The 21,429-nt window shown below is 34.9% G+C and overlaps 2 protein-coding genes across 5 annotated transcripts in view; one reads left to right on the forward strand and one right to left on the reverse strand.

Annotated features, from left to right (window-relative positions):
• LOC125663723 (protein MTO1 homolog, mitochondrial-like) overlaps positions 1-21,429 on the reverse strand; it is a 71,504-nt gene that overhangs the window by 29,630 nt on the left and 20,445 nt on the right. The window contains exon 7 of the mRNA XM_048896053.2: positions 20,914-21,026. Coding sequence (XP_048752010.2) covers positions 20,914-21,026 — 113 coding nt within the window. The remainder of the gene's footprint in view (positions 1-20,913; positions 21,027-21,429) is intronic.
• On the forward strand, positions 6,940-16,634 carry LOC125663724 (alpha-1A adrenergic receptor-like). Of its 4 annotated transcripts, none has more exons than XM_048896055.2 (2): positions 6,940-7,228; positions 15,156-16,634. In XM_048896055.2, the coding sequence occupies exon 2, from the start codon at positions 15,189-15,191 to the stop codon at positions 16,533-16,535; it is 1,347 nt and encodes a 448-aa protein (XP_048752012.1). In that variant the 5' UTR covers positions 6,940-7,228; positions 15,156-15,188; the 3' UTR covers positions 16,536-16,634. The 4 variants fall into 4 exon arrangements, with proteins under 4 accessions (XP_048752012.1, XP_048752011.1, XP_048752013.1 ...); XM_048896054.2 differs by lacking the exon at positions 6,940-7,228 and adding an exon at positions 9,418-10,015; XM_048896056.2 differs by lacking the exon at positions 6,940-7,228 and adding an exon at positions 14,881-14,950.

Here is a 21,429-nt window from a genome sequence, read left to right on the forward strand (position 1 = left end):
GCAATTTCATACATGTTATAAATTGTCCATAATCCCCTCGCAACAATTGTTGTTGGGGGGGGGGGGGGGGGGGGGGGGGGGGGGGGGGGGGGGCTATAATATGCTGGTGTATGTGAGTGAATGATGAATGATTTATAATGCTTTGTAATGTTGTTATCTAATGCATGGAGTTCTATGTCTAGTTTATAAATACATCCAGTTGTGAGAAATGCTCAGTGTAATTACATGTATCAAGTTGTATGTTAAATTAGTTCTATTTCTTATTTTAAAAAATATTTATTGAATTAAATTTGAAGGTATCAAGAAGCATGCTGGCATAGCTAGTCTACATATCCCTCTCCCTGGAGATCGAATAGGATGTACACACACACACACGAATGCATGCACGTACACACAAACACAATTAATATCATACATTGATCTATATGTTCTAAACATGATACACACAAGTCAGAAATAGAGAAAATACAATTAACAGCTGTATAAATATGATGACCCAAAATTAAATTAGTTTATATGCTGTCACATATTATAAAATAAGTGTCCTTTAAAATTGTGTCTATACAGACAAAAAACCCACACAAACCAGAAAAATACCAACACACTCGGCTAGCAAAAATCAGCGAAATTCTATCACCTTAAGCTGCCAACTCCACTAAACACAGATGATGTAACCAAATCAATTACATTAGTTTAAATTAGTGACATATAGAGCATTTTGAAAGTGACCACTCTCCATATGAATAAAAACATATTCATAAACATGGTAATCATTTTTGAAAACTGAATTTCAACAGTGTAAAGACATGTTATGAAAAATGTCATTTGAATGAACAAGGGACATTCTTTTTTAAAAGTTACAGTTCTTGTAAAGTCAAAATTTCAGGAGCAATTTATATTCCCTAACCAACAAGCATTACCACTGCAGGTACATTTGTATGAGGCTTTCCCTGCAAGTACAGATGCAAACGTTGAGTTTCATCTGATGTTCCATGTCTGTCAACGAGACGTGATCCTTTGCACACTTTGGATCGAGTTACTGAACATTACATTGATAAATTTACTATATACTGCCTTATGTATTTTAAATAGATGTTATAAGATAATGAATATATTTCTATAATTATCAAAATTTAAAAAAAAAATACAGTGAAATTATTTTTTGTGTGCAGTTTTTATCTGTGATGCAGTCGATATCACTTTCCACAAAAACGAGCGTTGATGCATTGTGACATCATTGTGACATCATCAGTTTCAGAGAGACATGATCTGGAATCGGATCACCACAGTGTGGTACGTGATTCGGAAATTCGGATCACACTCTGTGAAATCAACAGTATCCAAAAAAGGATTACCGATGCTTATATAATAACAAGTACGTCATACTAGCATTCAGTGTATTTAAATTTCCTGAGAATTTTGATGGTAGATTTGATGGAATTTAATTATGTGTATGAGTGAGAAATGAATTCCTATCACAATGATGCATGTACATTGCATCCACAACACATATTGTGATCGTAGAACATTTTTATGTTGTTACCTCAGCAACAGTCTCAATGAAAGTTTTAGCTACCACAGACTTACGTCTCAATAATACTACAATCTGGAGCAATAAAGGACACAGCCAACTCATTCCAACTTTCTCATCATTCCAAGAATAACGACTATTTTGACCAATGGCACACTTCATGCTACAACTATAAACTCAATCTAATTAAAATCAGACTTCTCATAATCACACAGTGTACTCTGCATAAGTAAACGGAGTGGTTCTAAGAAGTCTGATTTTTATTAGATTGCAATTAAACTTCTATTGATTAATGTTTTCCGCCACACTCAACAATTTTTCAGTTATATGGTGGCGCCCAGTTTTTATTGGTGGAAGAGAGAACCCAGATACAATGTACCTGGGAAGAGACCACCGACCTTCCGAAAGTAAACTGGAAATTAAACTTCGAAACTCCGCAATACCATAATTACAAAGAAATAAAATTAAATCAGAAACCTTCTCTCTCTATATTACCACCATTACAATGCCAATAATCACTGATCATTTCCATAATTCCAAAGCCATCAAATAAAATACCAAACTCAACATTATCATAATGATTAAAATACTCAACATTAAGATAATGATTAAAATACTCAACATAAACATATTAATGATTAAAATACTCAACATTAAGATAATGATTAAAATACTCAACATTAACACAATGATTTAATAAGTATCTTACTCAACAACATTTATTTAACATAATGGTCAATATACTCAACTCAACATTAACATTATTACAAAACCAACAATTAAAAAACTCAACATTACCACAATCACAAAACCATCAAATAAAATACTCAACTCAACATTACCATAAAATCACAAAACCATCAAATAAAACACTCAACTCAACATTACCATAATCACAATAAAGTGCACTGCCACGGCACATGATACGCCCGTCATATATTGTTAACAGTATAGATTGTACCCATTAAAACATTTTTTTTAATATCACCTTAATTAAATGTCACAGTGACCTTAAAGTAGGATGCGACACACCTTCTACCTAAGATGCATTAGTTGACCAATTTTGGTGATTCTAGGTCTAATAGTTTTCAAGTTATGAGCCGGACAAGTTTTTGCCATATATGGCCATATCTTCTTAATGAAAAGTCACAGTGACCTGGTTTTAATGTGCGACACACCTTCTACCCAAGATGTATCTACAAAGTTTGATGATTCTAGGCCTTGTAGTATTTAAGTTACGGGTCGGACACGAAAAAGCTAACAGACGGACGGACAGACGGATATCTTCTTAATGAAAAGTCACAGTGACCTGGCTTTAATGTGCGACACACCTTCTACCCAAGATGTATCTACAGACAAAGTTTGATGATTCTAGGCCTTGTAGTATTTAAGTTACGGGTCGGACACGAAAAAGCTAACAGACGGACGGACAGACGGACGGACATGAACGCCATACCATAATACGTCCCGTCTTAAGACGGGCGTATAAAAACCATAAAATACGAACTCAACTCAACATTAACAGTATTAAAAAATCATAAATAAAAAACTCAACTCAGTATTATACCAGCTGGCATTACAAAGCAAACAAATGAAATATGCAACTAAACATTACCACGATAATTGAAATGCTCAACATAACCAAAATGATTAAAATACGCAATTAAACATTGCCCTAACGATACTCAATTTGATATATTACCAGCATTACAATGCTGATCTCAACAGTTAACTAAGGTATTGTGTTCACTCTAAAGTCTGTATTAAACAGTTATTGCTCCCATTTGTACAAATCATTTCAATTATAATGCTTATACATATTCCTTCAGAACTTTGCCACGGACATTAAACACATAACCAAAATCCTAATGATATCTCTGAAAGACAATTAACCCAGGATCTTATAAAGCTTGGCCAAAGAATTGAGTATTCCAAATTATCATATAGATTTGGTACAATGAATATAAACATTGAATTTATTTGCAACACTTACAGCAGGACAAATATATAAAAATACCACTGTCCAAAGTGAACTTCATATGGACAGGCAATGACATGACTTATATAAGTACCGTCTCAAAGCTAGAATCTCAAAAACAGCTTATTGAATTTTGTTTGAATAAAACTAAAGAATAAAGGAAGGATGAGCAGGAAAATTAGTGAGAGAGAGAGAGAGAGAGAGAACAGGAGCCATCCAAAGTAATATGCCAAGAAAAGTGGTACTGTATATTAGAATAATTCCAACGCCAACTACCGTAATCAGACTGATTTCTGCCTAATTCTGACCCCCAACACTGGAGGTGCATGTATAACTGTAAATTAGCCAACCAATTAAGCCTGATTTTACAATAACAAACAATTGCCTACATTTTCTGGGCATACATGTATATTGATGACATCGCAATGGCAGCTTGAATGTTGATAAATATGTGTCTCTATCATTACACTGTGCTCATTTCAAGTTAAAATCTCCTTATATGCCCCCCCCCCCCCCAAAGTGTTTTTTACATTCATATATTGAACAATACTTTTTTTTATTTTTGTGAAAATTGTGGCAAAAAGGTACATTTGAGGAACACACTCATTTGAAACAGAAAGGTTCTATTGTTGACAAATTCCTCCTAAAAGTAAATAGTACATCTATAGACATTTCATTGTGTTGCATTAATTATTACAAGTTTTATAAGCAACAAACATTTACTGAACTTGAAAGCTACAGACCATGGTTATGGTGAATATAAATCAATTGAATCATTATTATTTTGAACCTAACTCTACCTTGATTTTATTCAATATTGAGAAACCTAGCTTGCCTGACACTACAATTATAGGTCATCTGCACACTGTCAATTAGATTCTAGTAATTTGATTGGCTTATTAAGAGTTTTTATGAGAATGAGACTTTGCTGCTGGCTATGGGGAATATACAATGCAGACAACTTTTAGCAGCCCATGTTACCTAAGAGACACACAATCAAAGTGACCATGCAGTTATGGGATTCACATCAACAATCATCAATTAACTTGTAGTATGTACATGTATGTAACAGAAAAACAGTTTACCTGTACCTTAAGTTACAGATTTTATTCCAAAGAGTTCTTGCCTCAACAGGTACAGATTTCATCCCAAGAGCTCTCACCGTAACAGGTACAGATTTCATCCCAAGAGCTCTCACCTTAACAGGCCAGTACAGATTTCATCCCAAGAGCTCTCACCTCAACAAGTACAGGTTTCATCCCAAGAGCTCTGATCACCTCAAAAAGTACAGATTTCATTCCAAGAGCTCTCACCTCAACAAGTACAGGTTTCATCCCAAGAGCTCTCACCTTAACAGGTACAGATTTCATCCCAAGAGCTCTCACCGTAACAGGCCAATACAGATTTCATCCCAATAGCTCTCACCTAACAGTTACAGATTTCATCACAAGGCCTCTCACCGTAACAGGCCAGTACAGATTTTATCCCAAGAGTTCTTGCCTCCACAGGTTCAGATTTCATCCCAAGAGCTCTCACCATAACAGGCCAGTACAGATTTCATCCTAAGAGCTCTCACCATAACAGGCCAGTACAGATTTTATCCCAAGAGCTCTCACCTTAACAGGTACAGATTTCATCCCAAGAGATCTCACTTCAACAGATACAGATTTCATTCCAAGAGGTCTCATCGTAACAGGCCGGTACATATTTCGTCCCAAGAGCTCTCACTGTAACAGGCCAGTACAGACTTCATCCCAAGAGCTCTCACCTTAACAGGTACATATTTCATCCCAAAAGCTCTCACTTTAACAGGTACATATTTCATTACAAGAGCTCTCATCCCAAGAGCTCTCACCTTAACAGGTATATATTTCATTACTAGATCTCTCATCTCAAGACCTCTCACCTTAACAAGTACAGATTTCATCCACAGAGTTTTCACCTTAACAAGTACAGATTTCATCCCAAGAGCTCTCACCTTAACAGGTACAGATTTCAACACTAGACCTCTCACCTTAACATGTACAGATTTCATCCCTTAGAACTCTCATCTCAAGAGCTCTCATATTAAAGGGTACATATTTCACCACCAAGACCTCTCATGTTAATAATTTACACAGTAACACTAAACATTTATCTCAGGAGTCAAAGAATTTATATTTCCCCAAACTATAACCTAATCAGTTTACAGAGTAACCTAGTTTATCTTAATAATCTCAAATCCCCCCCCCCCCTCTTCCAACCTAGCTCACCTAAATAGTTAGTACATAGTTATCAAGCTAATACCTCAGTGAATACAGAGAATTTTCCCAAAGATCTCTCACTAACAGATACACTAGGGAAACAAAGTTGACCACAAATCAACATTTATCATGTTACATAGTAACAGGTTTCACTTATATGTACCAAGTATCAGAGGTCTCACCCTGGTATGTAATATAGTGACAGAACTACAGCATTTACCTTCATTAGCACTATAAAGAGTTACCTCTTCAATCACATGACTTTATCAATTATTTCATTGCAGATATAAATCGTCTTTATGCATTGTATACTTAATAACTTAATGATACAGTGCATTGTCAATAATTATCAATGCATTTAGCTCATGTGAGGCCCACGTACCGACATGCACTCGGTCCATAAAATTGACTGAGGATGGTCTTAATATGAGAGGCATGATAATGTTTGAAATGTATACCATTTTCAAGGGGAAAAAAGATTCCTGGCACCTGTTTTGAAGCATCGTTTAATGAAAAGGAATTATATGATGATTAGATACACTCTTGAAATGTTCTGTTGTATTTGATGCAATTAAATGCAATTTTTTACACAGATCAACCATTTGTGATGTTGCAATATTGAAGCAATCAAGCTAAATGAGTTTAATGCATTGGACATCTTTCATATTCTCATACACCAAAATTCAGCATACTGTACCATTTAATGAAACATGCATTCCCATTCACATATTTCATCATTTGAAATATAGGTAGAAACCTGTATCATGAAACACTGTAAAATAAATGGTAATTAATATGTATACAAAATGCAGGTGCCCCGACGTGCCCTGAAATTGCCCTGATCAGTTTTCTATCCACAAGGTTGCAGTTTCAAGCAATTGCTTTCAAGGTTACATGCACATTGAATCTGAGCATGAGATTTACAGTGAAGCCCTTTTTCATACTCTAGACAAAATAAACTGAAATAAATAAACAGTGGGTCTGCAAGGAATTATCTTTAAATCATTCCAGCTTCCAGGCAATCTATGTAGATGTTTATTTACTGCAATCCATACAACCGATAGTCTAGGTATTGTTTGTGCTGCATGTCCAAATTTCCCCATCTGAAGGCCTCGTTTCAGCAGCTGGTATCTTCTGCATGTGATGAATATATACATTGTACAATGATACACATATTTTCTGGGGAGGCACCCAATAGGGATTGCGTTGTTATCTGAATGAAATAAATTTCAGGATAAAATTTTAATGGCCAATTAAGTATTGATAAAATTTATCCTACTTCGTAATCTTTGGATCTTACCACTTCGTTTAGTTTGCTGGCAATATTATGTGGAAAAGTTATAAATCCATCCCCGCTAGTGCCTCGACAATTTCCTTCTTAAGAGTTCTATGGTACCAGAGTATAGCAATAGTAATATGAAGGAAAGTGTGATATTAGTTGATGAGCTGTGAAATTGGGATTTAAAATCCAGTCGGGTGAGTTTCTCTTTCCAGTGCAAATTTTTGTATCAATAGACTCTTTATTCTTTACACTATGAGAAAAATACTAATTGATCGATGTACATGTAAATTTACAATACAAGATTTTACCTTTTTGAAAGAATTCATCCTTTTACTTTATATTTATGTTTTGGACAATGTAATAATTGCTTACACAGAAAGATTTTCTTGATTTGGTAATATAACTGTACTTACAAGTGACTGTAAATGACTTTGGCTCCAGAACTATACACTTAAGAGTTTAAAACAAATATCAAATGATTGTACTTAATAGACAAAATTACCCTCTAGAAGAAATTACATACTTCAGGAAATATTGCTTTCTCAAGCAGAATAATCTTGCAGACAGCCATTCGTTTTGTAAATTACTTAAATATAGAATTAACCTTATTCAAATGTCGCCATGTTTAACTGGTCTGGGAGATAATTTTTTTTCAAAAAAATGGTTCTAATGGAGCACATCTGAGGCTGTGGGCAATCATTTCCAATAAGAGCAGCAATTCAAATCTAGCAGGCGACAAGCTTGATCACTACTGTGTAAATACATAATCAGCCTTTGGTTTAGAAAGCCAAAATATTTCTATTGTTGAACTTTTTATTTCACATAAAAGACTTAATTGACAAATTCAAATGCATTTAAAATAAGAACAGCAAAAGAAAGCACAAAACAGTGTGTATCTTAACCATGGATGTCCAATAATTAGATTGATTAACCCAGTCATCCCACTTAATTAACTTAATTTCAAATTATATTCTAAAATTGCTCCTATCTCAAATGACTCGGATTGCTTTTAAGTTTACCAATTATGATGTTATATTAAAAGATGCTCTGGGATAAAAACATCTATGTTTCTTTGAGCAGGCAAAAAATTTGAAAATTCCTAACATAAAATTTTAGGTTTATAATTCGTGACAATAGATTTCCGTGATGCAGCATACTAAAATTAATAAATCATTCATTACTTGAATAATTATCTCCCAAGCTTTATCACGGACTGGAGCTGAATTAAAAATAAATTATGAAAGAAAAGTCAGTCATAGCGGAGTTTGTAAAGGCTAGATCTGCCTGCGACTTCTGTCACACCTTAATAGCCACAAGCTGTGATCGTTATGGGGGATAGAGCCGTGCACCAGGTAGCCGGCCTTTTGTCACCACCGACAGGGAACTCCGTCTGAAATCAATGCTTCATAGAATGCCAGCTTCCTGCTGATACAATGAAGATCTATAGTCACAATCGGAGAGATCCCATCCTGCGTTCTTATTGTATTGATTGGGGGGGGGGGGGGGTTTAACAACAAAATCTTCAATCTCAGTGGCCAATATGATACTGATATTCAGACCAGTGGACACTGTGACACCAAGCTATAACAAAACAAACACTATACATCCTTATTGTGATAAATCATTGTAGTGGCAATTAACTTAAATATACATCAACATTGAGAAGTTGACAACTTCAAAGAAATAAATATGTGTACTATTGAAGCATGTTCCTGATTAAAACTTACACCAGTGTATTCAAATATATTTTAGCCCAATTGTAGTTTATAGATTTCTTTTTAGCACAAACATGAATTTACAGCACAATCAATGTTTCTCTGTGATATTTATATATCTTCAGTTACCTATGTTTGTCAATAGAAAGCCTTGGCTAGTTCAATATGTCCTCATATAAGAATTTGTGCGTATGTCACAAAGCTTTCTTTTTGTGGAAAGTTATTCAAGTAGAAAAGCTTTTCTTATTTTATTTTAGGAAATGTAAATAATAAGGAATAAATGTGTGGGTTGTTTGTAGTAATATGTAAACAATCAGCCCCATACCTTTGATTATATATTAGTATAATAGGATAATACAATCAAACTCACAACAAATTGACAATACTTACATACAATTGCTTTCTCAATTTCTTCAGACTTGTTCAACAAGTGCATTACAATAATACTGCAGAGAGAATCGAGAGCAAACTATGAAATGAATTCACAACTTTTAGTTTTCATTGTCTATCTGAGACACATTGAGACAGAGTACAAAAGGTGGTGAATATTGGTACACTAGCTCTCCATGTATTTAGAACTGTAAAATATTCATCAAATTTCACATTAATTCTCTTCAAACGATCAATGCCATTATCAGAGGGGGGAGAAAAAGTAAACAAAATTTCTAATTAAGATTTTATTTGCATAGCCATGTATTACCCTTATTACAATATTTAAATATTTCTTCAAATTCTTTCTCAACGTCTTAATTACCCTCTTCACAAACAAAATGCCAATTATCTGTTTTTCTTGTCCATGCTTGTGATCCTTATGGGATAGCTAGGAGAAGACTGCCTGTGAATTCATCCCACGACTGTACAAATAAATGCACGAAACCCACTAAGCAGTCTTGCACAAAAGAGTTCAGCTTCCATGTTATTGATTTTTTTTGCTTTCCACTTTTCCCTTCAACCCTGCGACTGTAAAGTATATGTTTGTTACAAATTCTCAAAGAGGGTTAATTACTGGACAGCAATGTGAAGAGGAAGGGGAGAGGGCGAGGAACCAATGCTCTCTAGAACATCTTTTTTTTTCACCAAATTCTTTCTGAAATTTATCATCTGATTTGCACATCTGGTGTATCTCACAAGCTGAGGCAATATTTACTTATGCTGTGAAGATTAGAAAGTTTTCATGTTGATGTGGAAAACACTATGTTAGGTACTGCAATAAAGACGGATCACTATAATTCGAGGATCACTGCTTGATTTCAAATGCCTTTTCATGTAAGTACAAGAAATTAATAAATTTCCAATTCAAATTTATGAAAGCATATTGAAATTGAATTATATTTTTCAACAACAAAATAAAACCAACATGGTATCACTGTGCAAATATTTGATTTATGTTGTTAAACATGAATAAGTCTCAGCTGTCGTACTGAAAGCTTTTCCAAATGCAAAATCAATTACAATAATTGGGTACCTCAATTATCCGCTGCATTACAAGTAATTCTTTAAAACTTCAAGAGGATAAAAAAAAACAACTGTACAAAAACGCAGACGGTAGCAAGAGTAACTGGGAAGATATTAGTTTTTACGAACTGTTGAACACAGCAGGAGAGTTTCATTATGACACTTTGGAAGCAGAGATATATTGCATTAGACATTTTGAAATTCCTTGGAGTGTTGAGAAGACGGCTTAGCTGTTTGTCTGTCATTTAGCACAGACAAGCATGCCAGCAATGTTTCCTGTCTCTAATGTACTACGCGGATAGTGGCAAGCTCGCACAATGAACTGACACCATGCCTTCAACCCAGTATGTCATCAAAATACATGCAACACTTCTATTTAGTAAATTCCTGAAAATTAGGCCCATGACCTGTAAAATTATTTTTCCAGTAGTCAAAATATTCATTGACAATTACTTTTCGTTGTAAGTTAACCTGTATACTAGATCATTGACTGTACCAAATTGTGTACTGATCGAGTGACTTAAATTTGATGTAAGTTTTTGCAGAAAGATCCTGTACAGATCGTTGACTGTACCAAATTGTGTAGTGATCGAGTGACTTAAATTTGATGTAGGTTTTTGCAGAAAGATCCTGTACAGATCGTTGACTGTACCAGATTGTGTAGTGATCGCGTGACTTAAATTTGATGTAAGTTTTTGCAGAAAGATCCTGTACAGATCGTTGACTGTACCAGATTGTGTAGTGAGTGACTTAAATTTGATGTGAGAGTGACTTTGTATACCTGTCAATGACTAAATCTTATCTGGAGTTATAAAGGACAATCACCTCTATAAGCCCATACACCAAGCTGTGTTCTGTTGTGTTTCAGGTCTCACCATTGTATCATGGACGCTATAAGAACAGTCACAAGAGCATGTTACTCCTCCAGTTTTTAAGTTAATGGTGATGACAGTAGTCCTTGTCCATTATGACCGTCTATGATTACAGTTGTTTTTACGTACACAGTACCACTGCATGTTAAACAGACTCAAGACATGGCAGGACATTGTAGATCAAAGAAACTGTTAACATATAATAAATGATTAGTTTTACGTCATCATGTGATTAAAATCTTTTTTAAAACTGAAGCAAAAGAAGCTGGTAGTAAACTCATGCCCTGGACCTCACTAGAAAGTGAGCAGAAAACACTGTTCTTGTACCTCATAATCATCAGATTTATGATCTCCGTCAAATATGCTGTCTTTCATTGATTCAGAAAATAACTTTTTTGACAAAGTGAATAAAACTTTTGGAAATAATTGTACTTTTTTATCAGATTTATACCATAAGCCCAATATTTTCTGAAGTTACAACACAATAACAATTTTCAAGATAAACAGAAAACCTGATAAATGCAAAACACAATTGAAAACAGTAAACCTGATAAACACAGAAGCTGATATGATAGGATACACGCACGATACATGAGGATACACGCACGATACATGAGGATACACGCACGATACATGAGGATACATTCACAATAGAACATGATAGAAATTTAAAGAATAAATGTTGTGGCTACTGTATTAAAGAATGAAAATAAAATAGTTAATATATGTATTTTAAGACAAAAAGTTAAAATGTCCCCTCGCTTTTGCAGTACGGTCCCCAGTAATGTAGAATCTAATACAGACCAAATTACAAAGTGAAGGTCTGAACAGTTAAAAAAATTCCGAGTTGTTAAATTCATTATTTTTAAGAAAATCTGTATGACCTATTGTTTCTTGGCTTTTTTAATGCTCTATACCATAGGCACCTGAATAAAAATAAAGAAGGGATTTTATTATACAAATAATCAATAAATGCTTGTATTATTTTTTATTCAAATCTCTATAAGCAAAATCTGCTTTTTATTCAGTTTTATAGTCATGATTTCATTTCTATATTATGTTAAAGGTTAATTCAAGGTGACAATTTAGTTTTACTGCAGTTTTATAATCTTACAATGTTTGCCTTCCACAAGAGTCACAAAAATGTGTTAATTGTGGATTAATTCATGACAGACAAGATTCATTGAAAGCATTCATGGAATTGCAGGACTATTACCAGGCCTCTGATAGTCCTCATGGATATATAAATATTTTAAGTATGTTTAAAATAAATATAGGATAGGCATCCCAGGGCAAAAAAATACAGCTAAAGATCTTGTGATAAGCCATTGTTAACCAGATGTTCTTTGGTGTTACGTCTGTAAGACAGGGTCATCACTCATTGTGATGTCGGCCAGTTGCCTTCTGCAAGCGAAAATGCATGTGTCTGCATCCACACCCCAAACCTCTGATCATTCAAGTCCTCTCAAACTACAATCAATTAAAAACTCAAAAGCAGAGTCCCTCTTTAAAGGGTGTGCAACAGCTTTGATGATCTCTTTGCATGAATGAAAATCCTCAACCAAGGTGACGTTTGCCGTCACTTGAGGTAACCCCAACATAATTAAAACAGATTCCTAACACTTTCATATTTTCACGATATTTTCTTGCTCTTTTTCATCTTTTTTGTCGAAGGTTAACTCAAACTCCTGTCTGCTAAAAATTGGAATCAGACACCTGACATCAAACACTCATTTATCTCATTGATATCCTTTTCAAGTACATTGTTATTACATTAAGCAAACTGTAACTGCAGCTAACAGCCAATTAGAATGAAGGATTGAACTTGAAATTTGTCCTCAAATAAACCAGATACGTCTGCAAGAAATAACTGATGAGAAGTACTGTTTGAATAAAACATGTGAACTGCACCAATAATTTGCAAGTGCATCATGCAACAATGCCCAATTCCATTAAAAAACTCTATCACTTGACTTGCAGTCATTGTCCAAGTATTGTATTGACCAAAATTAATTTTTAAATTGATGAATATAATCTTCAATGCAAATAATTGAAATCAGAGAGCACTTAGAAGTGCATCTCTGCCAATGCCATTGTCAAAATAGAACAAAAAAAATATCTGGATCAATGTCAAAATTTAACATATATATTCAATTGTTCAGATAAGCCCAAACCCTACATCTTTCCCAGAGTTTCAATGATATTTATTGACAACATTTTCAAGAACATTTTGAGATATCGTTCAGACTTGAACAAGCAGGCAAACATGGGTGACTGCCCTCTGTAATCAAGCAGTTCCACATTGTTGGCAGAGTTAGCCATTTCAGACTAGTCCCTATGGCAGATTTTCCAATGTAATTAGACTTACAAGTACTAGTACTACTGTAATTAGACTTACAAGTACATGTACTACATATAAAGGAAAAAGATCTGAAATATCAAATAGGTATGTAATAATATTAGATGTCTGTGACGCTTGTGACATTCTGGAAAATAAATGAATACATTTATGAATAAATTTAATTTTTGGAAATACATGAGGGTATGGATTGCGACATTTCACACTGATAAAGTTCATGAAGCACGTAGGTGCTATATGAAAAATATGCCAACGTGAAGCAATGCAGTTCATATACCCTCATGTATTTTCAAAAATTAAATTTGATATTTTTCATATTTACATTCTACTTTCATTTCTGATGGAATTCTTAGCAGTTTGAATAGACGTACTATATGTATCAAAATCATGTTCACAACTGCAGTGCATTAATGAGAAAATGGCTATTATTACAATTTGCAGATATCAAAGGCAAAAACATTGGATATGCAATATCTGTAATGGATATGTGTACAAATGTACTAGCATAAGCCTTTTTGTAAATGGATTTTCTCTCTCTTTAGAATTCGGTGCTTGTCTTTTTGCTGATCGAGTTAAAGTGGGATGTTCAACAAGATCAAGACTGCAAACCATAGAGCTATTTCTAGAGTATTCACCTAGAACAATAGATTAAGACCTGGGAATAGAAACCCAAACCATAATCTAAATATCTCCATATATTGCAAATTTTCATGGCCATTGAAAAATTTCACATCAAAACTAAAATTCAAATTATAGAAAAATATCCCCGACACAAAAGAGAGAGAAAATGACATCATTTTCTAAGTAGATCAATTTCTTAATCAGCAATCTTGGGATATATCATACCCATTAGTATTCCGCAAATCATCCATTTATTTGTGTATTTGTAACGCATCATCTTTTTCTTTTCTTTACTTAACATACTAACTGACATAAATATAAAAAAAAAAGAACCTTGAAATATCTTGATCTGTTTTGCAACACAGCCAGAAAATTGTTCATATCAGATCTACATGCAGTGAACAAAAATGTCTTCCTATGTATGCTTCATTCAAGAATCACGACAACATCCTACTTGTGTGTACCCAAAGCAAACCAGTGACAAGATTGACAGTCGTCTGCCACAGCAAATCTGATCAATTGTGTTTTACTCAGGAAAAAAGAGTCCTAATCAACAACAGACCTAGTCAGATTTCTGGACAATTGTACTTGACAACTGAATGAAGAATATTCATTGAACTAGAATTAAGTATAATATTCTCTCCAGAAGACACAATGGTTCCTCTTGTCATATTTGCATTTTGGATTAGTGCAAATAAAAACATCATGCTTTTCCTCTTCTGTGTGGTCTGAATGGGAGTCAATAATAAATAGCTCAACTTTTATATTGATAAAATCAGACCTAAAATCAATATTTAAAAGAATTTGTCTGCAATTACCGGTACATACTTTCCTGAATTCAGTATACAAGGAGTCCATCAGCTTTCTCTCTCTCTCTCTGTGCTTGTGTTTAAGGTACATGTGAATTGCGCCACTTAATTAATATTGGTATTAATTAGATATATTAGAAGACTATTCTATCGATACAGGTTCAACTTCTTACACCATGGTTTATGCTTTCCTATTAAGAAAAGTTTGTATTTTCTTTCGATTCAATATCCGGAAAAATTTCACTATACATCATAAGTTTGCTCAATGTCTGTTTTTCTGTATTTTGCAGGTCTTGAACTTCCCCCCGGAATGATTGAATGGCATGGAGAGATCCGTCTACAACCATAGCTATCAAAGTGTTTTTGGCAACTCCATTGGGAGAATAGAACAGCAGGAACCAGCTTTCCTAAAGGGGGACCAGCATAATGTTCCCAAGCTGCAGACGTACCACCAGGAAGCCTACTACCTGTATTTTGTGGCTGTCCTGGGACTCCTTCTAAATATTCTTGTGGCAATTTTCATTTTCATCCGAAGGTCAATGAGGAAGCTGACCAGTGCATTTCTAGTTCACGCTTGTTTCTTGGACAGTCTAAAGGCTGCTTACTGCATTCCAATTGCAAACAATCTGATCACACAAATCAAACCATCGGACTGTGATTTCTTTGGAGCTACTTATGTGCTTATCATTACAGCTTCTATATTCAATATGGTGGCCATGGTTTGCACTGAAGCCTACACTTTTGGAGAAGTGAATATTGGTGGGGATTCCCATGGTTCTCTGTGCTGTGTTATTTTTGGCATCATCCTTGTTTATATTGCCAGTACTATTTTACATCTAGGACCTACCCTAATAGGAGGATATTTTGATTTCCATCCCCAAATTGGGAGCTGTTCCTTTGTGTTAGGTAAGCAGACGGGCTACGTGGCCCATGTTATGTGGATTATCATCATTACGCTGGCAGTATTGTTTGTAATCCACTTTATCTGCAAACTTTACAAAGAGATTCAAATGAATCATCCTAATCGTGTCTCCATGTTGGTCCGGTCATCCATTACAATCACAGACAATCCACTCAATTCCACATGCAACATCCGCAACATGATTAAAGACTCCAGTCAGCGTGCTAAAATGTTTGTGCTCAGCACAATCGCATTTGTTCTTTGTTGGTACCCGCTATTTTTGCTCATACTTGTTGACTCAGAATTCAAACAACGACCAAAGATGTACCAGGCCTTCAGCTTCATTGCCTGGACTCAAGGCACAATCCAGCCCATACTTTACATTTGCTTTGATAGACACATTGACATTTTGGCAAAATACATCTACTGTGATCGTTATCGACAACAAAATCTGGCTGCCTTAGCTGACTGGTTAACAACACAAGCCGCAATCAACCACGAAGATCGCCATGACGAAGAGGTGGAAGATGAAAATCAAACTGAATTCATCCCAGGTCAAGGTCAATCTGGTATTGAGGACACCAATAGTATCAACATGGATGACTGTATAAGTGCTCTCAGTTCTCGTAGCACTTATAGATCTCGACCGAGCCATGAGGCCACCCCTGAGTCAAACTCGGACAACACTTCCAGCTTGCTTATGAGCCGAGCTGAGCCCCACACTTCCAGTAACCCGCAAATCCGTGGGGACTTTCGTATATCATGTTGAGTTTGTTTTACAGTATAGAGAATGATCACTGTTGGTCTATAGGTCTATTCACATTCTATGACATGTATATTTATTTAGATAATAAATCTATTCACAGGTTGAATTGTTAAGTACTGTCCATTTTCATGTTGCCAAAAACACTTGAGGTCTTTTGCAAGAGAGTTTTCAAGCTGAGTTGTTTATAATCTTGAAAGATCTTTGGCCTTTCTTTTAAATACATATGTCTTATCAGATGACCAGTGCACTCCTGGTATGTCTGATATCAAATCTGATAATGCATCTGTAAACATCTGATAATGCATCTGTAAACATCTTTGTGCTTGTTAAATCTAAAAGATATGATATCTTGTAAAACAACTCATGAAAAAAATCAGTGATTATCAGATATAGAAAAAGGTGAAAATATGAAAAATTTATCAATTTATGGTATCCAGTAAAATAAGCAATCTTTTATCAGAGTGTAACTCCAGAACTCTGTAAGCAGTGTTTTATCAGAGTGTAACTCCAGAACTCTGTAAGCATGATTTATTATGCTTATAATATTGCTTATATATATTATAATATAGCAGGATATGGTATCCAGTAAAATTAGAAGTAAATAAGTTTCTCATGATTAATAAATCCAGAATACAGTAAAACATGGTTAGAACAAACATGTTCCTAATCAACGACTACTTCCATACAGAATATTCGTTCCCTGTAGTTCACTAAATGCTGAAGACATAGCCACCATTCACCATCAGCCGTCCCTGGCTCTCTGCTATAACTTTATCTAATGTATTTCTATCCAGAAGAATGGACACATCTAAATGCCAATGCTAAGGATGTCATTCATTTACATTATATGTGCTTTCTCTTCAAATCTCGCAATGACCTACATGTATAATTCAATCACCTTTTCTGAAGTCAGTCTGGAAAAATCTATTCAAAATTCAAATGAGCAACCACTTCTTGATCAGCGAAATTCATGGATGCAGTAGAATTTGTTTCTATTATTGATTGGACAGAAGTGTGTCTTATTTTGGCTACAAAACATCCATAAAATGCTTTCTTACATAACCTTGCTTTTAAGTAAATTGAACTGTACAGTTGTAGGATTCTAGCGTGTGAACAATGTTTCTGTCTTAATGCGAAGATATCATTTACATACATCTCGCCTGATACCTTGAAGAGATGGATAAATCCCCCATTCACATGACTTATATTATTTGTGGATGTTCTGAAGTACATCATTTTTTTTTTTGGTTCCTATATACACAAGAGAAAAATATCTGACTTGCTTGCAGTGACAGTATAAACTATATCATGATGCAAAAAACAAGAACATGGGGTGAAAACCAATTTTAAAAAACAATCATTGATTCCAGTAGTTTCTCTGTCAAAAACTCAAGTAAATCTTTTTATAAATGAGACTTTCACATTTACCCTAAATTGAAAGAGGACTCACAAAAATTCTTTTCAGTTTTTTATCTTCACAGAGGTCACATTTTTACAATACTGAATCAGAAGTGCACTTGTTATTGACACTGCATTTGTCAGATAAAACACGTACTGCTTACAGAGTTCTGGAGTTACACTCTGATAAAACACTGCTTACAGAGTTTTGGAGTTATATATCCAGATAAAACACTGCTTACAGAGTTCTGGAGTTATACTCTGATAAAACACTGTTTACAGCGTTCTGGATTATATCCAGATAAAACACTGCTTACAGAGTTCTGGAGTTATACTCTGATAAAACACTGTTTACAGCGTTCTGGATTATATCCAGATAAAACACTGCTTACAGAGTTCTGGAGCTACACTCTGATAAAACACTGTTTACAGCGTTCTGGATTATATCCAGATAAAACACTGCTTACAGAGTTCTGGAGCTACACTCTGATAAAACACTGTTTACATAGCTCGGAAGTTATACTCAGATAAAATACTGCTTACAGAGTTCTAGAGTTACACTCTGATAAAACACTGTTTACATTGCTCGGAAGTTATACTCAGATAAAATACTGCTTACAGAGTTTTGGAGTTATATCCAGATAAAACACTGCTTACAGAGTTCTGGAGCTACACTCTGATAAAACACTGCTTACAGAGTTTTGGAGTTATATTCAGATAAAACACTGCTTACAGAGTTTTGGAGTTATATCCAGATAAAACACTGCTTACAGAGTTCTGGAGTTATATCCAGATAAAACACTGCTTACAGAGTTCTGGAGTTATACTCTGATAAAACACTGCTTACAGAGTTCTAGAGTTACACTCTGATAAAACACTGTTTACATAGCTCGGAAGTTATACTCAGATAAAACACTGCTTACAGAGTTCTGGAGTTATATCCAGATAAAACACTGCTTACAGAGTTCTGGAGTTACACTCTGATAAAACACTGCTTACAGAGTTCTGGAGTTACACTCTGATAAAACACTGCTTGCAGAGTTCTGGAGTTATATCCAGATAAAACACTGCTTTCAGAGTTCTGGAGTTATACTCAGATAAAACACTGCTTACAGAGTTCTGGAGTTACACTCTAATAAAACACTGTTTACATAGCTCGGGAGTTATACTCAGATAAAACACTACTTACAGAGTTCTGGAGTTATATCCAGATAAAATACTGCTTACAGTTCTGGAGTTATATCCAGATAAAACACTGCTTACAGAGTTCTGGAGTTACACTCTGATAAAACACTGCTTACAGAGTTCTGGAGTTACACTCTGATAAAACACTGCTTACAGAGTTCTGGAGTTATACTCTGATAAAACACTGCTTACAAAGTTCTGGAGTTATACTCTGCTAAAACACTGCTTACAGAGTTCTGGAGTTATATCCAGATAAAACACTGCTTACAGAGTTCTGGGGTTATACTCTGATAAAATTCAGATAAAACACTGCTTACAGAGTTTTGGGGTTATACTCTGATAAAACACTGCTTACAGAGTTCTGGAGTTACACTCTGATAAAACACTGCTTACAGAGTTCTGGAGTTATATCCAGATAAAACAATGCTTAATATCAGCTGACACCCCCCCCCCCCCCCCCCCCTATTATACAATGTAAGTGACAGTATATTCCTCCGCAATATTTCTCTTCCTTTCAACATACTAGTGTGTAATATTTTAGAAGATTTTTTTGGATTCCTATTATCTTTTTTCGCTCTCTACACCCACAAATATGCATAAACATGCACAGTAGTACACAAATGATGTAACATCTTCTGATTTATAATGCTTTCAAATTTGTTTTCATCCTTTGTATATGTTCAGCAGACACTCATGTGCAGACAACTATCTGAGATATAACATCTTATCTGATAGATAAGCTAGATATATGTTCAAGAAGAAAAATCACATGTCAAAGCATACATGTATTTGCATAAATCTAATATTCTCAATCATGACCATGAGTGAGCTACAATCTCTAAGAATTTGCTATCAATCAACCCACAAAAGATTTAATAAATGCCCTCAATACAGGCAAACAATCACTGATAGGGTTTGTCAATCGGCACATCAAGAAGGCAGTCTAATATGAGATGAGCATTGAAGATCTTTCGTCTTTAAAAAGACAGAATCACATCATATGATGTCAATAAATTTAAAATTTTCAAAACAGCACTTTTTAAACTTTCTTATCTCAAATGCAATTGGTTTTTAAAATCAAATTGTTATGCACGTGTAAACTTGCATGGAAATATTTTAAAAATTTATTCCACCAAGTAAGGGACATAAAAACAAGACATACAAAGAGACTTGTCAAAGTCGGACATGATATCATAAAATCTTTTGTATTAAACAAAATATCTGCAATGCAAAGTTTTTATGATGAAATTAAAAATTTGGGTACCAAAATATGTGTACGGTAAACACAACATTTCCAGTCTGTACAACATCCGGAATAGCCAAGTTTTACTGTAGATCTAATTCTGAAGTTTATTTTAATGATTATTAAAACAATCAAGCAAGCATTCGTTTCCTAGGTTACATTTGATAACAGCATCACCAATTTGCACTTGAATGATGACAAGCTGTGGCTAAAAAAAAAAACCATGAATAAGAGTACATAGACAATGAAGCCAGCAGAACACTTGGCATTTACCAGTAAACTGATAGCCTTTTATCTCAATAACAACCACCCACAACAACTGAGTAACAGCATCAAGAACTAGAACTTTTGCACCAAGTCGCAGCCTCCTAACTTGATCTATGGCTACAAACTGTTGATGTCTTTAATAGCTACTTTCACAGTATAAAAGTGTGTACAAACAAAGGGCAGGAAATGAAACACAGACAGAGATGAACACAAAATGTCAGCAAGGCTAGGGCTGACTGTTCAGCAGATTGATAACGCGTCTCACTGACGGTAGTATGAGTACATTACCTTGGACCCTTGACTTCCTGTTGCACATGTCTGTTGAGATGCATGGTTTCCATGACAATTCTGTCCACTTCCTCATTAGTATGAGTCATGTGACAAAGCAGCTGATCTTCAGGCTGTAAAATTGAACAACTTATTTGCATGTACATCTACTGTATGATAGGTGAAGATAACAGTGATGAATCTCATAAATCCTATAAGGAATACAAAATAAAAGAGTTGGGCAAACACGGACCCCTGGACATACAAGAGTGGGATCAGGTGCCTAGGAGGAGTAAGCATCCCCTGTTCACTGGTCACACCCACAGTGACCCCTATGTCTTAATCAGTTAAACAGAGTAATCCGTAGTCCAAATCAGTGAGCCAATAATGGTCTAACAATCGGTATGAAACATGTCAGACAACATTTGACCCAATGATAGGTTGTGTTGGCAAGCTAGATCATTATAACAACCATACAAAGCTGACTTTAAATGAGACTTTTGAAAACCCTGTAACATCAACTTATTTGTCAGTAGT

This window comes from Ostrea edulis, chromosome 1 (assembly GCF_947568905.1).
Source record: "Ostrea edulis chromosome 1, xbOstEdul1.1, whole genome shotgun sequence".
Lineage (NCBI taxonomy): Eukaryota > Metazoa > Mollusca > Bivalvia > Ostreida > Ostreidae > Ostrea > Ostrea edulis.

Coding starts and splice junctions, on each gene's coding strand:
- LOC125663724 (XM_048896055.2), top strand. CDS start 15,189: ATGGAGAGATCCGTCTACAACCATAGCTATCAAAGTGTTTTTGGCAAC.